Below are 25,946 nucleotides of genomic sequence, written 5' to 3' on the forward strand. Positions count from 1 at the left end.
CTTTGTCATTCTCCTCATCACTGTGTTGCTACATTATCCAGCAGATTATCGGTTTGAAAAACATAAACATAGATGTTGACTTGAAACTCCATTCTTATATTTGATATATTTTCTGATTGGAAATACAACCCCAATTCCAAAAAAAGTTGGGACAAAGTACAAATTGTAAATAAAAACGGAATGCAATGATGTGGAAGTTTCAGAATTCCATATTTTATTCAGAACAGAACATAGATGACATATCAAATGTTTAAACTGAGAAAATGTATCATTTAAAGAGAAAAATTAGGTGATTTTAAATTTCATGACAACACATCTCAAAAAAGTTGGGACAAGGCCATGTTTCCCACTGTGAGACATCCCCTTTTCTCTTTACAACAGTCTGTAAACGTCTGGGGACTGAGGAGACAAGTTGCTCAAGTTTAGGGATAGGAATGTTAACCCATTCTTGTCTAATGTAGGATTCTAGTTGCTCAACTGTCTTAGGTCTTTTTTGTCGCATCTTCCATTTTATGATGCGCCAAATATTTTCTATGGGTAAAAGATCTGGACTGCAGGCTGGCCAGTTCAGTACCCGGACCCTTCTTCTATGCAGCCATGATGCTGCAATTGATGCAGTATGTGGTTTGGCATTGTCATGTTGGAAAATGCAAGGTCTTCCCTGAAAGAGACGTTGTCTGGATGGGAGCATATGTTGCTCTAGAACCTGGATATACCTTTCAGCATTGATGGTGTCTTTCCAGATGTGTAAGCTGCCCATGCCACACGCACTAATGCAACCCCATACCATCAGAGATGCAGGCTTCTGAACTGAGCGCTGATAACAACTTGGGTCGTCCTTCTCCTCTTTAGTCCGAATGACACGGCGTCCCTGATTTCCATAAAGAACTTCAAATTTTATTCGTCTGACCACAGAACAGTTTTCCACTTTGCCACAGTCCATTTTAAATGAGCCTTGGCCCAGAGAAGACGTCTGCGCTTCTGGATTATGTTTAGATACGATGGCTTCTTTGAACTATAGAGGTTTAGCTGGCAACGGCAGATGGCACGGTGAATTATGTTCACAGATAATGTTCTCTGGAAGTATTCCTGAGCCCATTTTGTGATTTCCAATACAGAAGCATGCCTGTATGTGATGCAGTGCCATCTAAGGGCCCGAAGATCACGGGCACCCAGTATGGTTTTCCGGCCTTGACCCTTACGCACAGAGATTCTTCCAGATTCTCTGAATCTTTTGATGATATTATACACTGTAGATGATGATATGTTCAAACTCTTTGCAATTTTACACTGTCGAACTCCTTTCTGATATTGCTCCACTATTTGTCGGCGCAGAATTAGGGGGATTGGTGATCCTCTTCCCATCTTTACTTCTGAGAGCCACTGCCACTCCAAGATGCTCTTTTTATACCCAGTCATGTTAATGACCTATTGCCAATTGACCTAATGAGTTGCAATTTGGTCCTCCAGCTGTTCCTTTTTTGTACCTTTAACTTTTCCAGCCTCTTATTGCCCCTGTCCCAACTTTTTTGAGATGTGTTGCTGTCATGAAATTTCAAATGAGCCAATATTTGGCATGAAATTTCAAAATGTCTCACTTTCGACATTTGATATGTTGTCTATGTTCTATTGTGAATACAATATCAGTTTCTGAGATTTGTAAATGATTGCATTCCATTTTTATTCACAATTTGTACTTTGTCCCAACTTTTTTGGAATTGGGGTTATATTAAACTGTTTGTTTTGTTTTTTTTAATTCTGAATATCTGGACTATCCAAATCCCAAATATCTCCTGAATATGTAGATCAGTACACTACGTAGAGAACGACATGCTGCCTTCTATGACAGGTAGCCCAAAAAGGAAGGAATTTGTTTTATTTATTTATTTTCCTTCAAGGATTCAGTAACGTGTGAAAGATTGTCCCAGTATTTCTACTTCAGACATGAGAAATCCATCCGTCCATTATCCTGTTCTACAGGGTCGCAGACAAGATGGAGCCTATCCCAGCTGACTATGGGTGAGAGGCAGGGTACACCCTGGACAAGTCGCCAGGTCATCACAGGGCTGACACACAACCATTCACACCTACGGTCAATTTAGAGCCACCAATTAACCTAACCTGCATGTCTTTGGACTGTGGGGGAAACCCATGCAGACACGGGGAGAAAATGCAAACTCCACACAGAAAGGCCTCCGTCAGCCGCTGGGCTCGGACCCAGAACCTTCTTGCTGTGAGACGACCGTGCTAACCATTACACCACCATGCCACCTGACATTACAGATACATGGTACTAAAGTATATTTTGGGGAATATTTTTATGAGGGAAAAGTCTGCTCAATGTCATTACTGCATTAATGCAGTATTTATTCTACCGTTAAATACAAACAAGCACATGAGCTGAATTAAGTGGCTTTAACACCCTTACGCAAGATAATGTTGTTGAGAAATATTTTAAAATTTGAAAGCTGCTGGATCAGATACATGAATACTTTTATTGATCATTTTCAGGAAAGGCATCTGTATATTTAGTTAAAGGCATGGTAAGTCATTTTAGAAGCTTTTTTTTTTTTGGTTATATTTCTTGAAATGCTCTTTACATCCCGACAGCCATGAATAAATCAAATGCTCTGACAGTAATAAGAAAAAAAAATCCATCTGTGGCAGTTGCAGGGCTGTAAAAAGCCTGTCCGAGCATTTCGTTTGGTTTGAATGAAGTGCTTGGCTGGTCTACCTGCCTGCCTACCTGCACGCACGCTGAATGTGCACTCATTGCGCATGACCAGAGTCTTCCACAAGGATAAGCAGGCCTATTGCTCAGGCTAGCGAGCTATTGATGGCTATTATTAGTACTCATAGCTATGTTTCTTGTTTACATTCATTATGTTAATGTAGGTGTTTTCTTACATGTGAATGAGACATGAGGAACAATGTCTTGCAAAAGTGTTTGTCCTGTTTTGTTGCATTACAAGATGGAATTAAAATTGATTTTTTTTTTTTTTTGGGGGGGGGGGGTTAGCACCATTTGATTTACACAACATGCCTACCACTTTAAAGGTGAAAATTGTTGTTTTATTGTGATATGATATGATATCAAATGACCTCCAAAAAGAACAGCAAATAGCAGCTGGGGATAAGTGCATGACAAGGACTGTTCTAAACCGGTTCCTCTGGGCAGGGTTGAAGTCATGCAAAGCGACAAAAAAAGCCCTTTATCAATGAGAAGCAAAGAAGAGCCAGGCTGAGGTTTGCTAAAGACCATAAAGATTGGACTGTAGAGGACTAGAGTAAGATCATCTTCTCTGATGAATCCAGTTTTCAACTTTTCCCATCACCTGGTTATCTAACGTTAGATGGAGACCTGGAGAGGCCTACAAGCCACAATGACTCGAACCCATTGTGAAATTTGGTGGAGGATCGGTGATGATCTGGGGGTGCTTCAGCAAGGCTGGAATGGGGCAGATTTTTCTTTGTGAAGGACACATGAATCAAGCAATGTACAAGGTTATCCTGGAATAAAACTTGCTTCCTTCTGCTCTGACAGTGTTCCCTAACTCTGAGGATTGGGTTTCCCAGCAGGACAATGCTCCATGCCACACAGTCAGGTTAGTCAAAGTGAAGATGGAGGACCATAAGATCAAGACCCTGTCATGGGTCCCATGTGAAAATGTCTGGAATGTCATCAAGAAGAAGATGGATGGTCACAAGCCATCAAACGAAGCTGAACTGATCGGATTTTTGCACCAGGAGTGGCATAAAGTCACTAAAGAACAACGTGAAAGACTGGTGGAGAGCATGTCAAGACACATGAAAGCTGTGATTTAAATGTCAGGGTTATTCCACCAAATATTGATTTCTGAACTCATCCTAAGCTCAAACATTAGTATTGTGGTGTTTAAAATTGAATATGATCTTGATTTTGATGCATTATTCAAGGTCTGAAAACACGTCATCTTTATTTTTATTTACGTCGTGGCTCAGGTGGATAAGGCACCATACCATAAATCCGGGGACCCGGGTTCGATTTCGACCCGAGGTCATTTCCCGATCCCTCCCCGTCTCTCTCTCCCGCTCATTTCCTGTCTCTACACTGTCCTATCCAAATAAAGGTGAAAAAAGCCCAAAAAAATATCTTAAAAAAAAAAAACACCTGTTGTTGCCCAAATGAGGATGGGTTCCCTTTTGAGTCTGGTTCCTCTCGAGGTTTCTTCCTCATGTCGTCTGAGGGAGTTTTTCCTTGCCACCGTCGCCACAGGCTTGCTCACTGGGGATAGATTAGGGATAAAATTAGCTCATGTTTTAAGTCATTCAAATTCTGTAAAGCTGCTTTGCGACAATGTTTATTGTTAAAAGCACTATACAAATGACTTGACTTCTGGAGGCTTGTAGCGGCCCAACATCATACTAGCACGCTTAATGTTGGTTTTCCCCTTTAATTTTTCACCATGTATTCTCAACACGCTCACATTATTCAATGTATGGTAGAGGGTTTTGTGTAATGCTGAAGCAACTGAATGCATTCAAGAACATTTGTCCTTCTCGTTCATGTGTTGAGCAGAGAGGATCAGGTCGGGGCGATTTGCAGACCCTGAGAGCTGCGCGGTGGATAGATGCCCTGGTCAGTTCCCGGCTTCGTACCACGGTAAACTTGATCATTAAACAAGCAGCATCAACTTGTAGATGACTCTGTTTGTGTTTGTAGCTCGATTTAAGCTTAATCATAGAAATGTTTATTTACTCTGAAACTAGTGAATGTGGGTATAAAGCTACTGTGTACAGGGTTTTGGTTTATTAATGAAGAGTGCAGATCCTCAAGGCAGAGAAAGCGGCAGCCTAAATTTTGGCTCAGTTGATTTCTGTTATAAAACAAAAAGGGTCAGAATGAAGTCAAAGTCCAGGAATTAACTTAGAAAAATAATTTTACTCAATTATTAGCCCTATTTAAAGCACCTCAGTGCCGGATCCAAACTTGCTTCAGATATTTTGTGTCTGCAAAAAATATTGGGTAAGGATCTGCTTACCTAAATAGTTTGGCCTGACTGTGTAGTGTGATATCTACAGCTAGTATGTATAGATTGTAAATACATCTATCGATCATAGAGCTTTGGTCCCCCCCCCCCCCTTATTTATTTATTTTTTTAAACATTAAGTATATGCATTTCTATTTCTGTAGGCGAGGAGGAAGCTGAGGCTTCATCAGAGCGAGTGTGTGACACTCTTTTAATGTGCATCGTAACAGTCCTGAACCACGGGCTGCGCAACGGAGGAGGCATAGCAGACATTCTCCGCAAGCCTTCGAAAGAGGTGAGAAGAATATCATGAATAGAAACATTTCAACAGTCCAGCTAAGACAACTGTACATTCATGCACAATGTTAGAATTGCTAACATTAAAAAAAACCTACACTACCGTTCAAAAGTTTGGGGTCACCCAGACAATTTTGTGTTTTCCATGAAAAGTCACACTTTTATTTCCCACCATAAGTTGTAAAATGAATAGAAAATATAGTCAAGACATTTTTCTGGCCATTTTGAGCATTTAATCGACCCCACAAATGTGATGCTCCAGAAACTCAGGCCCTGTCCACACAGCAACGGATTCAGGTGAATCTGATAAAATTGTTTAGCGTTTCGGCCTGGCGTCCACACGGCACCGGCGTTTTGGGTGCCCCAAAACGAAATCTTTTGAGAACGGGTTCCAGAGTGAAAAAATCTGGCAACGGCGCTGTTGCGAAGTCATCTGGATGAGTAGAACGGATTTGTTTACGATGATGTCACAACCACATGACTGTGAGTGCTTCACGCCGGGTAGAAGTGTAACGAACTCGATGCGAGTTGTCAACAAATCCTATAACTTGGTTCATGAAACGCGCTTACAAAATATTTTCACTGTGAATATTTATTGTGTAATGGTGCAAAGTGAGAGAGAGAGAGAGAGAGAGAGAGAGAGAGAGTGAGAGAATAGCCCTGAGGGCAGAGTCTTTAGTCCAAACACTGCGGAAGTACTGAGTATAACCAAACTGCGCACCGCCCGTGCGCTTTCCAAAAACAATCCCGCCAGCAAAAATAGGAAAAAAAAAACGAGCGATCTCACCTCTTCAGATGTTGGTTTAAGTCCGACAATACATTCCTCAAAAAGGGCGTAGAAGAACAAAGTAATCCATCAACGTGTAGCATTCAATTTATTCCGGACCATTAAAGAATTCTGGAGGATATCAATGTTGGCGTACCGGCTTCCATCTACCCCCATTCATTCCTCTTTCCGCGTCTTTCATTTTACGTTACTGATTAATAATCAAAACTTTGTGTGGCTAATGCTACAGAAGAAGGGGTTTATGCGCATGCGTCTACTTCTTCTATTGTTCTGGTGTCTCCGATGGGACCGTCTTACAGCGCACGTAGAGGTGTGGCATGTGTATTGCATCGTTTTCAGCAAGCGTTGCGCTGCCATATGTACCTGATATTTTACTGATCCGTTGCCCATGTGGACGCGATATTTAAAAAAAAATAACATGATTGTACAAGGGTTTTCTAATCATCCATTAGCCTTCTGAGGCAATGAGCAAACACATTGTACCATTAGAACACTGGAGTGAGAGTTGCTGGAAATGGGCCTCTATACACCTATGGAGATATTGCACCAAAAACCAGACATTTGCAGCTAGAATAGTCATTTACCACATTAGCAATGTATAGAGTGGATTTCTGATTAGTTTAAAGTGATCTTCATTGAAAAGAGCAGTGCTTTTCTTTCAGAAATAAGGACATTTCAAAGTGACCCCAAACTTTTGAACGGTAGTGTGTATATAAATGAATTATGATGTGAAATTTCCTTATATTTAATGGTGGATGTTACACTGGTGTAAAAGAGAAATTTATTTTGGTAGAAATGACTGTTTATATCATATTGAGTCTGTGTAAGATGCACTTTCTTGGCATTTTCATTCATATTGATGCCAGGCCCCAAAATACCACTGCTGTAATTTATGCTGCTTTTGTGCACACACTATTTTGTTAAACATAATTCTGGCATCCTGTGTAGCTACCATGTGATTAATCAGCACATCTGTACACAATGCTACAAATCCACACAATGTACAATATGCAAACAAAAGAACACACGGTGAGGAAAGCGCTATCCACCCACTTCTATATACATGAGCTCACAGACGCCGATGATCGGCTATTGTCGCTGTAACTGACTGGGAGAGAGAGCATACCAGCCCTCCCTCTTGATCACAGATACGGATGGCTATGGGATCATCGGGATTCGAACTAGCTATAGGGTGAACGCTGTACTGTTGTGCCACTCGGGAGCCTAATAACTGTTTTTTGCATGATGTATTCTCTGTTAAAATATTTGTTTATGATGCTTGTATTAAAGAAACTTGTAAGACTCTATTTTACCAAGCAACATTTTGAAACTGATGCTGCATATCATACCGTCTCTATGGAAATGTATTGCTTGTTTACAATCATCCGTTTGAACAACACAGAATGTTCTTCTGCAACTTTTGTACAGTTATCTGCAGTTGGAGTTTTCGGAGCTGCATAAGAAGCAGGACATTTCTGCTGTATTTAGTAATCATTAACTTCTTTAGCTGTGTGTAGGCTGCAGTTCAAGCCTGGAAGTCTATGATCATGAATCACACCATGTGATGTCACTCCTCACAGGAACCCATGTTCGCTGCTCGAGTGGTCTACGACCTGCTGTTCTTCTTCATCGTTATCATTATTGTTCTAAACCTCATCTTCGGTGTGATCATTGACACGTTCGCTGACCTGAGGAGTGAGAAACAAGGCAAGGAGGAGGTCCTGAAGACCACCTGCTTCATCTGCGGTAAGTTCCACTCGTTGATCAAAGATGTGAAAGGAAATCTTGTATGATGAGAAGCAGTATTACAGGTTCTAATAATATTGTTATAATAGTTACAGCTTTTTCTGCTCTGTTGCAGGGCTGGAGAGAGACAAGTTTGACAACAAGACCGTGTCATTCGAGGAGCACATCAAGAATGAGCACAACATGTGGCACTACCTGTACTTCCTGGTTCTAATACGGGTGAAGGACCCCACTGAGTACACCGGTCCTGAAAGCTACGTGGCCCAGATGATCAAGGTCAGTCTCTGTCCTGTTGACTCTTCACATCAAAATTTTTTGGCTTTGCGCATTTAATAAACATTCATAACGGATTGGTTACTTATTAGTTTAGATACAGTCAAGCCCAGCATAAAAATGTCCATTAAAAACTTACTATTACATCACATTAATGGCCTTTAGCAGGCACTCTTTTCCAGAGTGATGTACAACATACCCAGAGCAGCAGTTGAGGGTTGGGTGCCTTGCTCAAAGGCACTTCAGCCATTCCTGCTGGTTCAGGGAATTGAACCGGGAACTTTTTGGTCCCAAAGCTACTTGTCTAACCATTAGGCCATGGCTTCCCCATCATATTAAATTTAAATGGAAACAGTAAGTTTTTAAACTTCCTGATTTGTCAGCATTTTATTTCTTTCATTCATTTATTTATTTAGAATCTCTTTTGAAAACACTCGCATGACACACTGCAAAAACTAGCCATCCTAATATACGGAAAAACATAATAAATTTGAGAACATTTAGACTATAATCAAGTGAAATAATCTGCCAGTGCAGTAAGATAATTACACTTGGTAAGACATCTTAGAATAAGTTGGTTGCAATCTAGAACTAGGTTTAATAATCTCAAAATTGGTGTCTTGTTTTCTTCGAATAAGAAATGCGAGATCGTTTCAACTATTTTCAAGATATTTTCACTTGCTAAGATATCATTGTTTGCAGTGCACAGGAATGAGTGTAAAATAAGGCAAACATCAATGACCTCCTACTGACCTGCCATACACAGAAATGTCAGTAGAAGGATTATGAATTCAGCCTATTTATGTAAATACACTTTAAGCACTGAAAATTTTTAGGTGGCACAGTGTTGCAGTGGTTCGCACTGTCGCCTCACAGGGCTCGAACCTGCTGCCAGCTGGCTCGGGTCTTTCTGTGTGGAGTTTCCATGTTCTCCTCATGCTTGCATGGGTTTCCTTTGAGGGTTCCAGTTTCCTCCTACAGTCCAAATACATGTGGATTAGGTCAACTGGCTATTCTAAATTGCCCATAGGTGTGAACGTGAGTGTGAATGGTTGTCTGTCTCTGTATTAGCACTGTGATGGATTGGTGACCTGCCCAGGGTGTCCTACACCTCTCACCTGAAGTCAGCTGGGATTGGCTCCAGCTTCACCGTGTCCCACAATGGATAAGCGGTGTAGAAAATGATTGAATGAATGAAAAATTGTTTAATCTGGTGATTTAAGAACAGGCGGCACGGTGGTGTAGTGGTTAGCGCTGTCGCCTCACAGCAAGAAGGTCCGGGTTCGAGCCCCGTGGCCGGCGAGGGCCTTTCTGTGCGGAGTTTGCATGTTCTCCCCTTGTCCGCGTGGGTTTCCTCCGGGTGCTCCGGTTTCCCCCACAGTCCAAAGACATGCAGGTTAGGTTAACTGGTGACTCTAAATTGAGCGTAGGTGTGAATGTGAGTGTGAATGGTTGTCTGTGTCTATGTGTCAGCCCTGTGATGACCTGGCGACTTGTCCAGGGTGTACCTCGCCTTTCGCCCGTAGTCAGCTGGGATAGGCTCCAGCTTGCCTGCGACCCTGTAGAACAGGATAAAGCGGCTAGAGATAATGAGATGAGATGAGATTTAAGAACAAGTTGTATATTTAGAAAAAAATATGGTTAATACTGTTACCAAAGTTTAAATGATCACTCATTTCATGAGGTTCATTTTGTATATTAATTTTTGCTCACTTTTTTAAAGCATTCTGGAGTTGACTGTATTTTAAAATCATTTTGCTCACGTTGCCTGAGGAACAAGAATGTTTTTTTTTTCTTGCACTAAATTACTGCATTTGAGTGAATTCTTCTGTTCTCACAAAATTCATATTAAGCACCAGACAGAAGAACAAAAAAAAGACATCAGCCGCTTTCTATATTAATGCACGTGTCTAATATACACTAATGTCTCCGAGGTACAGAACCAAAATTCCCTCTGTCATTAGGGTGTGTGTGAGAGGGGTGGGGGAGGGAACACACCAGTGTCTCCAGTGCCTTGTTTTGTGTATGTGTGTGTGCGCACGTCTTGGTCTTATGTCTGGTCTCTCTGAGCATGTTGGAAGTGGTGTAGTGATTAACTGCTCATTAACCAGACCGCTGATGTTATGTTAACGAGCAGAGCAGAAGGGAGACGGAAGATTTGCTGAGTCTTGCTTGTTAGCACTTTTTGGCAAGCGCATACGAATATGTAGCACTGGGTGATGCAAAGTTATAAAAACTTTGACAATAATTAGGAAAAATGAGTTTACAAACTTAGCCCATTATTGTAATACAAAAAAAAAAGTGTCCTGATCAGTATGTGTATAGATTAAATATTTTAAATACAGCAGGAGATGGATGGATAGAAAGATGGTCATATCCAGAATCACTGACACCCTCAGTTAAAAAAAAAAAAAGTTATGAAAAAATGTTTTTGTGGTTAATAAGCTTAATCTCACAATGAAGAGAAAAGTTCTGTCCAGGCAACCTGGGTGTTCTATAGTTTAAAGAAAAAATGGACACAGCAGGATTCTATACTGGCATGTGCTTTTAAGAGGACCATACAGGTGATGATGATAATGCCCAAGGCTAAGATAGGAGAAAAATATGAGCAATGACCGAAAATCATGACCCAGTGAAGACGCGTGTAAATCACGAGTGAACAAATGGTTACAGAAATCACATTCAGTTGAATTGACCTTAAAATGAATCATGTATCCGTTAACAAATAATCATGGAAAAATAGAAAACAATCCCCCAACTCGCACACTTTCGTCACTTTGTCACAACACAATTATTGGCATGTCTGGAAATTCTTTTAAACAAAATTTAACTGAAACTTTTTCTCGTTTCTGTTTTACTTTCCTTGAGTGTTTTGAAACTCTTAAACGGTCATCTATGACTTCCTCTTTCAGTTGGGTATAAAGACGAGTTGACACAAAAGTCAAGTTTTTCTTAGTTACTCATCAACATGGGGAAGATTAGAAATTTGACAACAGTGTGGTGTTCATTTTCATAAATGAGGCGGTGACGGGGTGGTGTAGTGGTTAGCGCTGTCGCCTCACAGCAAGAAGGTCCTGGGTTCGAGCCCCGGGGCCGGCGAGGGCCTTTCTGTGTGGAGTTTGCATGTTCTCCCCGTGTCTGCATGGGTTTCCTCCGGGTGCTCCGGTTTCCCCCACAGTCCAAAGACATGCAGGTTAGGTTAACTGGTGAGACTAAATTGACCGTAGGTGTGAATGTGAGTGTGAATGGTTGTCTGTGTCTATGTGTCAGCCCTGTGATGACCTGGCGACTTGTCCAGGGTGTACCCCGCCTTTCGCCCGTAGTCAGCTGGGATAGGCTCCAGCTTGCCTGCGACCCTGTAGAAGGATAAAGCGGCTAGAGATAATGAGATGAGATGAGATGAGATGAGGCGGTGACGATTTTAAAAATGCCTACATGCCTGAAAATGCCCACATCCACTGTTATAGAAATCATTGACAACTTTAAAACAATCGAAGCTGCTGTTTTAATGAACCTGCCTGAACACAAGTGTGTTTTTCCACCACAGTGTCTGTCTGATTTGCAGAAGATGCCATTTTCAGGTCACATCATCTCCAAATCTGCAATTAGACAACACCTCAATGCAAACTTTTTGGAAGGCTTTTCTTTCATCTAACCACAAATACAAGCTCTTGTAAGTTCACTAAAGTTCGTTAGACACTACTGGAACGTTTTGTGAGATGAGACAAAAATAGAGCTTTTTGGCAACAGACTCTCAAGGAGGATGTGGCATAAAAAGAAGGCTAGTCATACAGACAAGGAACTCATCCACACTGTTGAGTGTAGTGGAGGATTTATGAGGTCTGGGAACCTTGTTAGGACACACGCAGTTCATTGATGATGCCCAGGAGAGTTTAATTGAAAATTGGGCTGCTTTCACCAAGAAGCTACAACTGTATCTTGGTCCTTGGATCTTCCAACAATGCAGTGATCCAGAATATATTTCCAAGTCCACACAAAAATGGTTGAATTACCACAAAATCAAGCTTGTGAAATGGCCGTAACAATCTCCTGACCTAAACCCTATGGAAAACCTGTGAAGTAGCTGAACAGGAGATGTAATTTTAACCATTAAAAGTGGTCTCTTGTTTTTTTATATATATCACACGCGCACCGAACAGCCATAACATTTAAAACCACCTGCCTAACCTCATATAAGTCCCCCCCCCCCCCCCTTGTGCAGCCAAAACAGCTCTGACCCATCAAGACATGGGCTCCCCAAGACCGCTGAAGGTGTGCTGTGATATCTGGCACCAAGACTTTAGTAGCAGGTTCTGTAAGTTCCAAGTTGGGCCTCCATGGATTGGACTTGTTTGTCCAGTACATCCTACACTTACTTGATTTGGATTGAGATCTGAGAAATTTGGAGGCCAAGTCAACACCTTGAGCTCTGTCATGTTCCTTAAACCATTCCTGGACAACCTCTGCAGTGTGTGCATTATCCTGTTGAAAGAAAGGTTGCCAGTTTGATTCCCTGGCCTAGCAGGATTGGCTGAAGTGCCCTTGAGCAAGGCACCTAACCCTCAACTGCTCCCCAGGCTGCTTTGGGTATGTTATATGTCGCTCTGGATAAGAGCATCTGCTGAATACCATTAAAAAAAAAAAGTCAAAGTCCTTCCCACGCCTTACAGTACCTGGTATTCCTAGGCAGTCTCCCACTCAAGTACTAACCAGGCCCAACTCTGTATGGTGGCGCATCGGGCGGCGCCGATCTCCGTTTCCATAGCCCTCGGCCTCTCGTCTATTACATAGCTAGGGTTACAGTGGGGGGCTAGTCCTCTGGTATCCACGAGAGTTTAACTCCCCATGCACATCTGTATTGCAGCGTGCCTTGCCAGATGGTAGTAGGTACCATTTTTATGATGGTCTTTGGTATGACCCGACCGTGAATAGAACTCACGATCTCCCGATCGAGAGGCGGACACGCTACCACTAGGCCACTAGTCGGTCTGAATACCATTAATGTAATGCAATGAAAGAGGCCACTGCCATTCGAGAATACCGTTACCATGAAGGGGTGTACTTGGTCTGTAACAATGTTTAGGTAGGTGGTACATGTGAAAGTAACAGCCACATGAATGCCATCCAATGAATTTACCTTGGGTAAATTTGGTATTGAAAGCAATGCACAGAAGAACATTTTATATGAAACAGGTTATACTGGGAAACCTTCAGCCATGGTGATTTAATCTGATGATGACAATGAGTCAAGACACGTAAAAGATGTGATCAAATCTTCATGACAAGTATTCACCATAGCAATGAAGATGGTGTGTGCGCATATGTCCATGTAGTTGAAATATAGGAAATGTAATGCCTGTGTGTGTTGGGGTGGGGTTTAATTTTCATGTAACTCTACTGCATAGATTAATCAAGGAATCTGGACAGATTGCAGAACATTTTAAATGACATTTTTTCATTTTGATTGTCATGTTTCACCCCTGAAATGAGAGCAGGTGGTTATTAATCAACAGCTAATTAACAAGTCTTTAAAAAAGAGAGAGAGACTTTATTACTGTGCTGTACAGTAACTGCTGCTTGGTTTCACATCCATCTTTTGTGAAGTTTACACCAGCTTCCACTGCTCCGTGCTGCTCATTTACACAAAGACCTCATGTCGCTTTTGTCCACTTAACTGCTTTTGTGTAATTATCTCATTAGTTCTGCTCATTATTCCATTGTAGAAGAATTACAGCCTGTGTTGTTCTTAGTAGTCATCCCTGGAGTAAGATCAGAGAAGGATGCAGGTCCCTCTTTTGTACTTGGACTGCTTTTGAAGAAATGTGAGGTCTGAGAAAATGTTGCTCTGGTTGAATTCGGTGGAATGGCTACAAATTATGAAAAAAAATCATCTAGTTTTGATGAAAATTGACCATTTCTACAAGATACTTTGAAACCTATACTTTAAGAAACCTTGAATATATTCAACCAAAATGATGTGGGAGCTTTTACTTTCTCTTATTAATGTTCTAACAGGCTATCTGCCTGTAAACATCACGTGTAAGGAACCAGTGTAAGTGCCTACAGATGTCGAAATCAGTGGCAGCCAAGTGTGCATTCCTCACACAGTGAATGCTGTACCTTGATCAAGTTGTTGGAGAGATACATGCCATAGCAAAACAGACATAATAATCATCACTCCAGTTTGAGGGCCGGAATGGAGTGGACTCTTGCGTTTCATTACAACATGCTTTACTTCAGGAAACCTTTAGCTTTGAAACCTATATACAGTAGAAAATGTCAAAATTTCACCATGTGAAGGGTTTTCCCAGATGAACATGCATCTAATAAAACTGTCAAACGCCATCTGTCCAGTCTAATTTTACTGGACGTCCAGCGGATATGAAGTTATTTTAAAATCCCTGGCTAATATTTTGTCAAGTTGAGTTATGTTTGGCGTTTGTGCTCGTGTGTGTATTCTTTATAGTTTATGATGTGTTCATTTTTTTTTCTTTGCGACAGAGCAAAGTCCGTTATGATGTGCTAAATAAGTTAACTTAAAAAAAAAACAAAGAAAAGTAGATCGAGGATATTAGAGGAAAAGAGTTGCAGTCATATGCCTACATGTGCTGCAGTTGCAATCATAAAGACAGCAAAACTTCAGGTCTTTGTAGCTATGCACAAGACCTCTGAAGGTGTGCTGTGGTATCTAGCACCAAGACGTTAGCAGCAGATCTTTTAAGTGCTGTAAGTTGTGAGGAAGGGCCTCCATGGATCAGACTTGTTCCCACAGATGCTTGATCGGACTGAGATCTGGGGAATTTGGAGGCCAAGTCAACACCTAGAACTCTTATGTTCCTCAGACCGTTCCTGAGCATTTTTTGGAGTGTAGCAGGACACATTTTATCCTGCTGAAAGACGCGACTGCCATTTAGGAATACTGTTTTCATGGAAGGGTCTACTTGGACTGTAACAGGATTTAGGAAGGTGGTATGTGTCAAAGTAACATCCACATGAATACCAGGACACAAGGTTTCCCAGCAGAACATTGCTCAGGGCATCACACTGCATCCACCCATTTGCCTTTGTAATGGAAACTTCTAATAAACACTTCAAAACGCTTAGCAGTCATCTTTTCAGTTATTTATTATAGTAGATCATATAACAGATATATAAAATAGGAAAGGAAAGAGAAGAATAGAAGAAGACACCACTTCTAATGATGCCGAGAGTACACGCACTCTGAGTTGTGTTTTAGTGGCTGTTATCTATTCTACTCTAAAGGCATTCGCTTACTGCTTGCATCTTCACGTGATTGGCTCAAGATTTTCTATGGAGCTTTGTTAAAGCATGCACCTGGTGTGCTCTGGTATGTGCAGGCGGATGCGTAGTTATGGAGAACTCAGGCACCCTGCTTATCACCAGCCAAGGCCACAGAAAGGCAATTACAGCATTGGAAAAACATCTTTTCTCAGTACACTAAGTCACTTGAGCTCAACATACAGTGGTGCTTGAAAGTTTGTGAACCCTTTAGAATTTTCTATATTTCTGCATAAATATGACCTAAAACATTATCAGATTTTCACACAAGTCCTAAAAGTAGATAAAGAGAACCCAGTTAAACAAATGAGACAAAAATATTATACTTGGTCATTTATTTATTGAGGAAAATGATCCAATATTACATATCTGTGAGTGGCAAAAGTATGTGAACCTTTGCTTTCAGTATCTGGTGTGACCCCCTTGTGCAGCAATAACTGCAACTAAACATTTGCAGTAACTGTTGATCAGTCCTGCACACCGGCTTGGAGGAATTTTAGCCCGTTCCTCCGTACAGAACAGCTTCAACTCTGGGATGTTGGTGGGTTTCCTCACATGAACTGCTCGCTTCAGGTCCTTCCACAACATTTCCATTGGATTAAGGTCAGGACTTTGACTTGGCCATTCCAAAACATTAACTTTATTCTTCTTTAACCATTCTTTGGTAGAACGACTTGTGTGCTTAGGGTCGTTGTCTTGCTGCATGACCCACCTTCTCTTGAGATTCAGTTCATGGACAGATGTCCTGACATTTTCCTTTAGAATTCGCTGGTATAATTCAGAATTCATTGTTCCATCAATGATGGCAAGCCGTCCTGGCCCAGATGCAGCAAAACAGGCCCAAACTATGATACTACCACCACCATGTTTCACAGATGGGATAAGGTTCTTATGCTGGAATGCAGTGTTTTCCTTTCTCCAAACATAACGCTTCTCATTTAAACCAAAAAGTTCTATTTTGTTCTCATCCATCCACAAAATTTTTCCAATAGCCTTCTGGCTTGTCCACGTGATCTTTAGCAAACTGCAGATGAGCAGCAATGTTCTTTTTGGAGAGCAGTGGCTTTCTCCTTGCAACCCTGCCATGCACACCATTGTTGTTCAGTGTTCTCCTGATGGTGGACTCACGAATATTAACATTAGCCAATGTGAGAGAGGCCTTCAGTTGCTTAGAAGTTACCCTGGGGTCCTTTGTGACCTCGCCGACTATTACACGCCTTGCTCTTGGAGTGATCTTTGTTGGTTGCCCACTCCTGGGGAGGGTAACAATGGTCTTGAATCTCCTCCATTTGTACACAATCTGTCTGACTGTGGATTGGTGAAGTCCAAACTCTTTAGAGATGGTTTTGTAACCTTTTCCAACCTGATGAGCATCAACAACGCTTTTTCTGAGGTCCTCAGAAATCTCCTTTGTTCATGCCATGATATACTTCCACAAACATGTGTTGTGAAGATCAGACTTTGATAGATCCCTGTTCTTTAATTAAAACAGGATGCCCACTCACACCTGATTTGTCATCCCATTGATTGAAAACACCTGACTCTAATTTCACCTTCAAATTAACTGCTAATCCTAGAGGTTCACATACTTTTGCCACTCACAGATATGTAATATTGGATAATTTTCCTCAATAAATAAATGACCAAGTATAATATTTTTGTCTCATTTGTTTAACTGGGTTCTCTTTATCTACTTTTACGACTTGTGTGAAAATCTGATCATGTTTTAGGTCATATTTATGCAGAAATATAGAAAATTCTAAAGGGTTCACAAACTTTCAAGCACCACTGTACAGAAACACAGAGAATAAGAGTGTTCATCCACTAAATTTCCCTCACACCTTCTTCCCATAATGCATCCTGGGGCCATGTCTTCCCCAGGTAAGTCAGTCACACACACACACACACACACACACACACACACACACACACACACACACACACACCTGGCTGTGTCTTCATGATGTAAAAGAAAATGCGAGTCATCAGACCAGGTGACCTTCTTCCATTGCTCCAAGGTCTAGTTCTGATGCTCACATGCTCATTGTAGGTGCTTTTGGTGGTGGACAGGGGTCAACATGGGCATTCTGGCTGATCTGCAGCTATGCAGCCCCATATGTGGCAAGCTTAGCTGCACTGTGTGTTCTGGCACCTTTCCGTCATAGCCAACATTAACATTTTCAGCAGTTTGTGATGCAGTAGCTCTTCTGTGGGATTGAACCAAATGGGCTAACCTTCACTTCCCACCTGCATCAGTGAGCCTTTGGCTCCCATGACCCTGCCAGTGGTTCACCGCTTGTCCTTCCTTGGACCACTTTTGTTAGATACTGACCACTGCATGCTGGGAACCGCCAACAAGAGCTGTCGTATTGGTCTTGATGCTCTGACCCAGTCGTCTAATAGTCACAATTTGGTCCTTTGTCAAAGTTGCTCAGATCCTTACACTTGCCCATCTTTCCTGCTTCCAACACATCAACTTTGAGAACTGACTGTTAACTTGCTGCCTAATATATCCCACCCCTTGACAGGTTCCATTGTAATGAGATAATCACTGTTATTCTCTTCACCTCAACAGTGGTTTTAATGTTATGGGTGCTTGATGTATATACACACATACATGGGAGAGAGAGAGAGTAAGCAGGTACTGCAGCATCCACAGCAGTGTTATATAAGCCATCTCAAGTGGCCCACTAATAGCTCAGCCCTTCCTCACACGTGCTTTTCTCTAACCCCCCCCCCACACACACACACACACACAACACACACACACACACACGCACGCACGCGCACACACACACGCATGCATGCACACCCCTACCCCACCGCTCATTATCACACAGTGAGTCAGGCATCTCCTAGGCAACACCATCGTCATACACTGTTGGCAGCAACAGAAGAGGGAGGGGTGAAGATGACTGGTCTCTGGACTCGTGATTACTGCACAGTGCAAAGGTCATTGATTCTCAGTGGGATAATACACACACAATATGTCTCTCCACGTCTCTATCTTGCTATCCAATCTGAGACGGGGAGAGCTTAAAGTGTGTGTGTGTGTGTGTGTGTGTGTGTGTGTGTGTGTGTGCGCACAGCTGACTATTAGAGGGAATGCAATGACTGATCCTGTTAATCAAACTGATTGTGGCAATCATGTTGCTATTTCTAGGCCTGGTTTGATGTTGCGTTGTAGGTCTTTTCCTGTTGTAAAGCAGCGGTTTAACAGTGATCAGAGGAGCAACAACATAACACTGATAATAGTATCTTTCTAGTCAGCTTGACCTGTAACTTGAAGTTTTAAATGGAGAATTAATATTAGATTTTTCTGTGCTTGCAATTTACAATATCATCCAGAACCAATAGCCTAAAAAAGACCGGAAAACAAGTACAAACTCCATTTCCAGAAAAGTTGGGATATTTTCCAAAAGGCAATAAAAACAAATAATTGTGCTTTGTTAATTCACACGAACCTTTATTTAACTGACAAAAGTTCAAATAAAAGATTTTCAATAGTTTTACTGACTGACGTATTTGGTAAATATAAATGAAGTTAGAATTTGATGCCTGCAACACTCAAAAAAAAAAAAAGTTGGGACAGAAGTATTATTGCCATTGTATTACATGACCTTTCCTTTTAATAATACTTTTTTTAATGTTATGGGATCTGAGGATACTAATTGTTGCAGTTTTGTAATTGGAATTTTTGTCTATTCTTGCTTGATACAAGACTTCAGCTGCTCAACAGTCCATGGTCACCGTTGTCTGATTCTCTTCATCATGATGCACCATACATCCTCAGTAGGAGACAGAGCTGGACTGGCAGCAGGCCAGTCAAGCACACGCACTCTGTCTACAAAGCCATGCTGTTGTTGCCTGTGCAGAATGAGGCCTGGCATTGTCCTGCTCAAATAAGCACGGACTTCCCGAGAAGAGACGTCGCCTTGAAAGCATCATAGATCCTCTAAAATCCCAGTATATGCCTCTGCGTCAATGGTACCTTCACATGCGTGCAACTCACCCATGCCAAGGGCACTGACGCACCCTATACATCACAAATGCTGGCTTTTGCACTTTTCTCTGATGATAAACTGGATGGTCATGTTCACCTTTGGCATGGAGAACTTGGCATCCAGTTTTCACAAAAACAAGCTGAAATGTGGACTCCTCTGACCACAGCACACGTTTCCACTGTCTTTCGGTCCATTTGAGAGGAGTTTGGGCCGAGAGAAATTAGTGGTGTTTCTGTATAGAATTGATGAATGGCTTCCTCTTTGCATAATACAGTTTTAGGTTGCATTTCTGGATGCTGCCGTGGACTGTGTTAAGTGACCACGGTTTTCTGAAGTACTCCTGCGCCCATGTGCCTATATTTATCACATTAGCATGACAGTTTCTCAGGTGGTGCCACCTGAGGGCTCGAAGGTCACGCACATTCAGCAATGATTTCCGACCTTGCCCATTACGCACTGAGGTGTCTCTGAATTCCCGGATTCTTTTCACAATATTATGTAGTGTAGATTTTGAAAGACCTTGTGTTGAGCAATGTTCTTTTTTTAATTGACTCACCGTTCTCTCACGAATTTTGGCACAAAGGGGTGAGCCACGAACCATCCTTGCATGCAAAGACCTGAGCCTTTGGTGCTGCTCCTTTCAGACCCAATCATGAGCCCCCTCACCTGTTACCAGTTAACGTGCTTATTGTGGAATCTTCCATAATGGTGTTACTTAAACATTTTCAGTCTTATTTTGCCTCTGTCCTGATGACTTTTTTCCTAATAAATGTATATTTAATATACGAGTGGTTGTCTTATGTTTTGATAGATTTTATTTCACATTAATGAACACAAAACACACACACTTCTGGCATACTTTTGAGTGATAACTCCAACCAGCATACTTCAGTGTAAAATTTTGAAGCTCCTGCGAAAAGCATAAAAGAAATACAATTGTCACTGGATATTGTGACAGTGTGAAATTGTACAGAGAAGATTAAATTACATCACACAAGCTCATTTGATACTTGCTCCTGTGTGTGAGTAGCGTACCACAAAACTATGGGACATCCTGTGAGGCTTGCAAGCTCCGAGACAGACAGTACCCCACCCACAAGTCTTATCCCACCCACAACACGGGGCCTAACACGGAAGCATTGTAGAAGGCGCAAGAGATAAGAGACTGAAAAATTTCTGCATATACAGTCTATGCAGGATCATGTTCTTGCGCAGGGCCTCTGAAGGAGACAGACTCCAGAGTCTTATTTTAAATAAGGCTGACACACATTAAGGCAGTGTTGGAGATTTTGGCCGGCTCTGCTGGATTCCCTCTACAGGAGGCAGACTTCCTCCATGTAGAGTGTGACCTCATGCGACTTGCAACTTAACATGCTGGTAAAGACACTATGCTGTGACATTCAGCAGCTCTGCAGGAGTAGCTTCAGGGTCCTTTTACATTTCATACAGTGGGGAAAATAAGTATTTGATACACTACCGATTTTGCAAGTTTTCCCCACTTACAAAGAATGGAGAGGTCTGTAATTTTTATCGTAGGTACACTTCAACTGTGAGAGACAGAATCTAAAAAAAAAAAAATCCAGAAAATCACATTGTATGATTTTTAAATAATTAATTTAAAAATCATACAATGTGATGGATTTTATTTCAGATTCTGTCTCTCACAGTTGAAGTGTACCTACGATAAAAATTACAGACCTCTCCATTCTTTGTAAGTGGGGAAAAGTTGCAAAATCGGCAGTTTATCAAATACTTATTTTCCCCACTGTATATGTGGCTTTTAGCTGGTTTTAATTGAACCCTGGTGTGCTCATCTCCTTGATGTGGTGTCAATATATGTGTGAACAAAAAAAAAAATATCCGGTCTCCTCCATTGTGATTTCAATTTTCGCGTGAACATGATTTGACCCTGACCGAACCCAACTGTGTGAAGTGAATCAAACATGATGCATTATTTGAGATGTGACCCACAAGGCACAAAAACAAGATGTGTTCTGGATATCTAGACGAAAGAAAGAAAGAAAGAAAGAAAGAAAGAAAGAAAGAAAGAACTGTTGGGTATTATTGACACGATTGCTTTTTTTTTGTGCCTTGTACTTTTCCATGCTTCACTTTTTCTTTTTTGGTCAATTAGTTGTATGCAGTCTGAAGCCAAATCAAACCAACTAGCAAATAAACCAATTATATCAATTTCACTCGAGCTGCATTTTTGTTTTTAATGCCTCATTAATCATAATAGGCATCCAAAATTAAATTCATTCAAAATGCATTAAAAACCGATACACTTGGAAGGGAAAAACCAGTTAAAAAATGACAAACATTTATCAATACATATACTTGATTTTTACTCACATTTTTCAATTTTTTTTTTAATAAGCAACAAAAACTTGATACAAGATGTTCAATAGCCTTTGGTTGACGGTGAGTTTCTGGGGAAAGTCGGACATAGGAAAAGGCTCCACGTACAATTCAAGACTTGAGTTTAAATTCAGAAGACACAAAGCAGGGGTGGGCTAAGTGAAAAGGCAGAAAAGTCCATACTGTGGACTTCTTGGAGAAAGGAAGGAGGAGCTGCTGTTGGAATTTCTATGGGTGTGAATTTATATTGCAGCATTTCCTTGAAATACTGGTGAACATTTAACTAAGATGTCTATCATATCCCAGTCCATTTGCTGCTACTCTTTTGTTCAGTTATGAATTGACGTAATATGAGCGGATACTTCGGTTGTTCAAGGAGCTGTACTGCAGTCTGTTTCTCCTCATTATTTTACAGTTTGGGAGAAAGAGACCTCTTCTATTGCAGTTTGCCTTTCTTATCCCAACCTCCCTCAAAACCAGTTTGTCACACCCCAGGTTCCTTTTTTAATTTTTTCTGTTACAGACTTCAGTTCCCATAATGCACTGAAACTAATTAACGTCAAATTTAATGTTTTTAATGTTTAAATTAAGTTGCTCAGATGCTGAAAGGGGAAGTGTTATGTTTCTTCCCTCCACTCCAGCATGCTAGCCTTCTCCATATTCTGGGGGGGGGTGTTTAATTTTTTAAATGCACCAAAGAAAGGAACACATGGGATAAGTTATCATTTACAACTTACCAGGTATCTCTGGTTGAAAAAGTAGCCAAAAATGTGTTTTTCCACTATTATTTTAACTAGCTTTTATTATTTGCCCTAGTTTTACTGGCATGTTACTTTTATTTATTTCTTTTGCATAATTTCAAATATTCCTTTTTTGTTTGTTTTTGTTTTTTGATTTAAACATTTCTTGTAGGTTTTTTATTTTATAATAATTTCTTCTTTTGGTCATTGCTTTATCATGACTGCATCCCCTACCCCACCCCACCCCAATTTTACTGTTTTATTTTAGACTACTTTGTTTTCTTTCTTTCTTTATGTTACACTTTAAAGCGCTTTGAGCAGCCTTTTAATTGTATAAAAGGTGCTATTTTAAAGCATTATTGTTTTTATCCCCCACTGGCCAAAAGGGGGCGGCACGGTGGTGTAGTGGTTAGCGCTGTCGCCTCACAGCAAGAAGGTCCTGGGTTCGAGCCCCGGGGCCGGCGAGGGCCTTTCTGTGTGGAGTTTGCATGTTCTCCCCGTGTCCGCGTGGGTTTCCTCCGGGTGCTCCGGTTTCCCCCACAGTCCAAAGACATGCAGGTTAGGTTAACTGGTGACTCTAAATTGACCATAGGTGTGAATGTGAGTGTGAATGGTTGTCTGTGTCTATGTGTCAGCCCTGTGATGACCTGGCGACTTGTCCAGGGTGTACCCCGCCTTTCGCCCGTAGTCAGCTGGGATAGGCTCCAGCTTGCCTGCGACCCTGTAGAAGGATAAAGCGGCTAGAGATAATGAGATGAGATGAGACTGGCCAAAAGGCCCAAAGGGGGATTGTCGTGGCAATTTCCGTCCATCCCAGGAAGGGTGCTCACATTCTGAAACCAACTCCTCTCACAATTTTTGGAGGAATTTCACAAAACTTGGCAGGATTCTTTTGTATATGTTGGTAATATGCATACTGCAATTTCGTTCAATTCAGTTGCATTTTACCAGAGTTACAGCCCTTGATTAACAAAATTATAATTTGACAATTTCATGAGTGTGTTTTCCTTCTGAAATCAACTCCTCTCACAATTTGTGTTGGAATTTCGCCAAACTCAGTAAAAGGCTTTGTTATATGACAGTTATACGCATGTTGAAATTTCATTTAATTTAGGCAGATTTTTACCAGAGTTATGCCCTTGATTATTAACAAACCTGTACTTTGGCAATTTCATCAAGGTCTCCCTGCTTTCTGAAATTAACTTCCCTCACAATTTTTGGAGAAATTTCATGTAATTTGGCAAAAAGTTATCCCCTGCTGGCCGAAAGGCCCGAAGGGAGATTATGTCGTGGCAATGTCCATCCGTCTGTCCGTTCATCCCGGGAAGGGTACTCACCTTCTGAAATCAACCCCTCTCACAATTTTTTGGAGGAATTTCATGAAACTTGACAGGATTCTGGCGGCACGGTGGTGTAGTGGTTAGCGCTGTTGCCTCACAGCAAGAAGGTCCTGGGTTCGAGCCCCGGGGCCGGCGAGGGCCTTTCTGTGTGGAGTTTGCATGTTCTCCCCGTGTCCGCGTGGGTTTCCTCCGGGTGCTCCGGTTTCCCCCACAGTCCAAAGACATGCAGGTTAGGTTAACTGGTGACTCTAAATTGAGCGTAGGTGTGAATGTGAGTGTGAATGGTTGTCTGTGTCTATGTGTCAGCCCTGTGATGACCTGGCGACTTGTCCAGGGTGTACCCCGCCTTTCGCCCGTAGTCAGCTGGGATAGGCTCCAGCTTGCCTGCGACCCTGTAGAAGGATAAAGCGGCTAGAGATAATGAGATGAGATGAGATGACAGGATTCTTTGTTATATGTCGGTAATACACTTATTGCAGTTTTGTTCAATTCAGTCGCATTTTACCAGAGTTATGGCATAGTTGCCAGCAGGGCATATTGTGCTCTTGGAGCACTGTTGTTGTTGGCAGATTAATTTTATTATTAACAACAAATTCTTCACTACAGAAAGCATTTGGGATGCAGAGCCATTCTGTACAGTACTTCTGTTTAAGAGCATAGTATGTAGTGTGCTCCCAGCGCACTACAGTAGGCTAGTATCAGAGCAAAAATGTTTGTGTTTGTAAGGAATAGGAATAAGGGTAGGGCACCATTTAGTGCAACAACGTGTTTAATGAACATGGCTTCCTTGAAAGCTCATTTCCATGTGTGCCAATAAATGCTTTGTTTAAAGACAAAGGCATGTACGTGAGGTGAGTTTTTGTTCGTGTGATTGATTGCTTGCATAAGAGTGAGAGACACTCTTCCCACTTCTGAGCGTGGCCGCATCCTGGAACTCGCAGCACCTTTGCATCCGCCTGGCTGTGAAAAGCACCTTACGTAACTGTATTTGATGAGTGGCTGAGCCTTACTGTTACCTCCTCCCTATCTCTCATACTGCCGGCTCACGCACACCGCCACGTGCACAACACACAAGTAAACATTTATTGACCACAAGTCCATGTGCTATAATACACAAGTACCTTGCAAGGAACGCTGAAGATTTCTAATTAGTTTCATGGTCATTTGTGGCAGGTTAATACACTTAAACTGATGGTTTTGAACAAGCATGCTTAACTATATGTGTCCAGTACAATTCCAAGAAGCAATTCCCACCACATTTCTGGTTAATTTTTAACCATGTGGCGTCTCTCTCTCGCTCTCTCAGGAGAAGAACCTGGACTGGTTCCCACGGATGCGGGCCATGTCTCTAGTGAGCAGTGAAGGGGAGAGTGAGCAGAATGAGATGCGCCTACTGCAGGAGAAGCTCGATACCACCGTCACACTCGTAGCCCAGCTTTCTGCTCAGCTTGCAGAGCTCAAAGAACAGGTAACGCACTCTTTCCAGCCCTCTAAGTGCTATGACATACCAAATAAGGACCACATACAAGTCGTCTTCTGTCTTTTCTGAAAGGTTGCACTCCAACTTCACTGTATGCAATGTATGTTCTGTACATGTGTAAAAATATGGAAAGGTAAAGGAATATAAGCACAAATACAGCAAAATAAACATAATCCACCACTCCAGTAGGTGGCAGTAGTCTGTATTTGTAATAGTAAAACTTTTTTTTTTTTTGTCCCAAGCCTCATACTACAATACTAAATAGTATATAAAAACAACATGCTACATACCAGTATCTGTAACGGGGCAGGATTTTGACCTACTGTTCAGAGCAGTATTATGCATTTTTCTACCCAGTCATGCTGAGAAAGTTCAGCTCGTGTCAACATACTGCAAAAACAGTGGACAAGAGTTAGTTTGGTGTGACAATGACCTTAAACATGCTTAAAATGCTTAAACACCCATATGGCCCTTTTCCATTACCCTTTTCAGCTCACTTCAGCCCGACACGGCTCGCGTTTCGACGATCTAAGAACAGCACGACTCAGCTCGCTTCAGCCCTGCTCAGCCCCCAAAACTCGCACGGTTTTGGAGTGGGGCTGAAGCGAGCCAA

At 41.6% G+C, this 25,946-nt stretch overlaps 1 protein-coding gene across 1 annotated transcript in view; it reads left to right on the forward strand.

Moving 5' to 3' along the window:
• The window catches only part of itpr2 (inositol 1,4,5-trisphosphate receptor, type 2), a 245,517-nt gene that overhangs the window by 208,437 nt on the left and 11,134 nt on the right, over window positions 1-25,946 (forward strand). The window contains exons 52-56 of the mRNA XM_060923767.1: window positions 4,559-4,642; window positions 5,174-5,304; window positions 7,674-7,839; window positions 7,955-8,115; window positions 25,160-25,321. Of these exons, the coding sequence (XP_060779750.1) occupies window positions 4,559-4,642; window positions 5,174-5,304; window positions 7,674-7,839; window positions 7,955-8,115; window positions 25,160-25,321 (704 nt within the window). The remainder of the gene's footprint in view (window positions 1-4,558; window positions 4,643-5,173; window positions 5,305-7,673; window positions 7,840-7,954; window positions 8,116-25,159; window positions 25,322-25,946) is intronic.

The sequence above is a fragment of the Neoarius graeffei genome, chromosome 6 (assembly GCF_027579695.1).
Source record: "Neoarius graeffei isolate fNeoGra1 chromosome 6, fNeoGra1.pri, whole genome shotgun sequence".
NCBI lineage: Eukaryota > Metazoa > Chordata > Actinopteri > Siluriformes > Ariidae > Neoarius > Neoarius graeffei.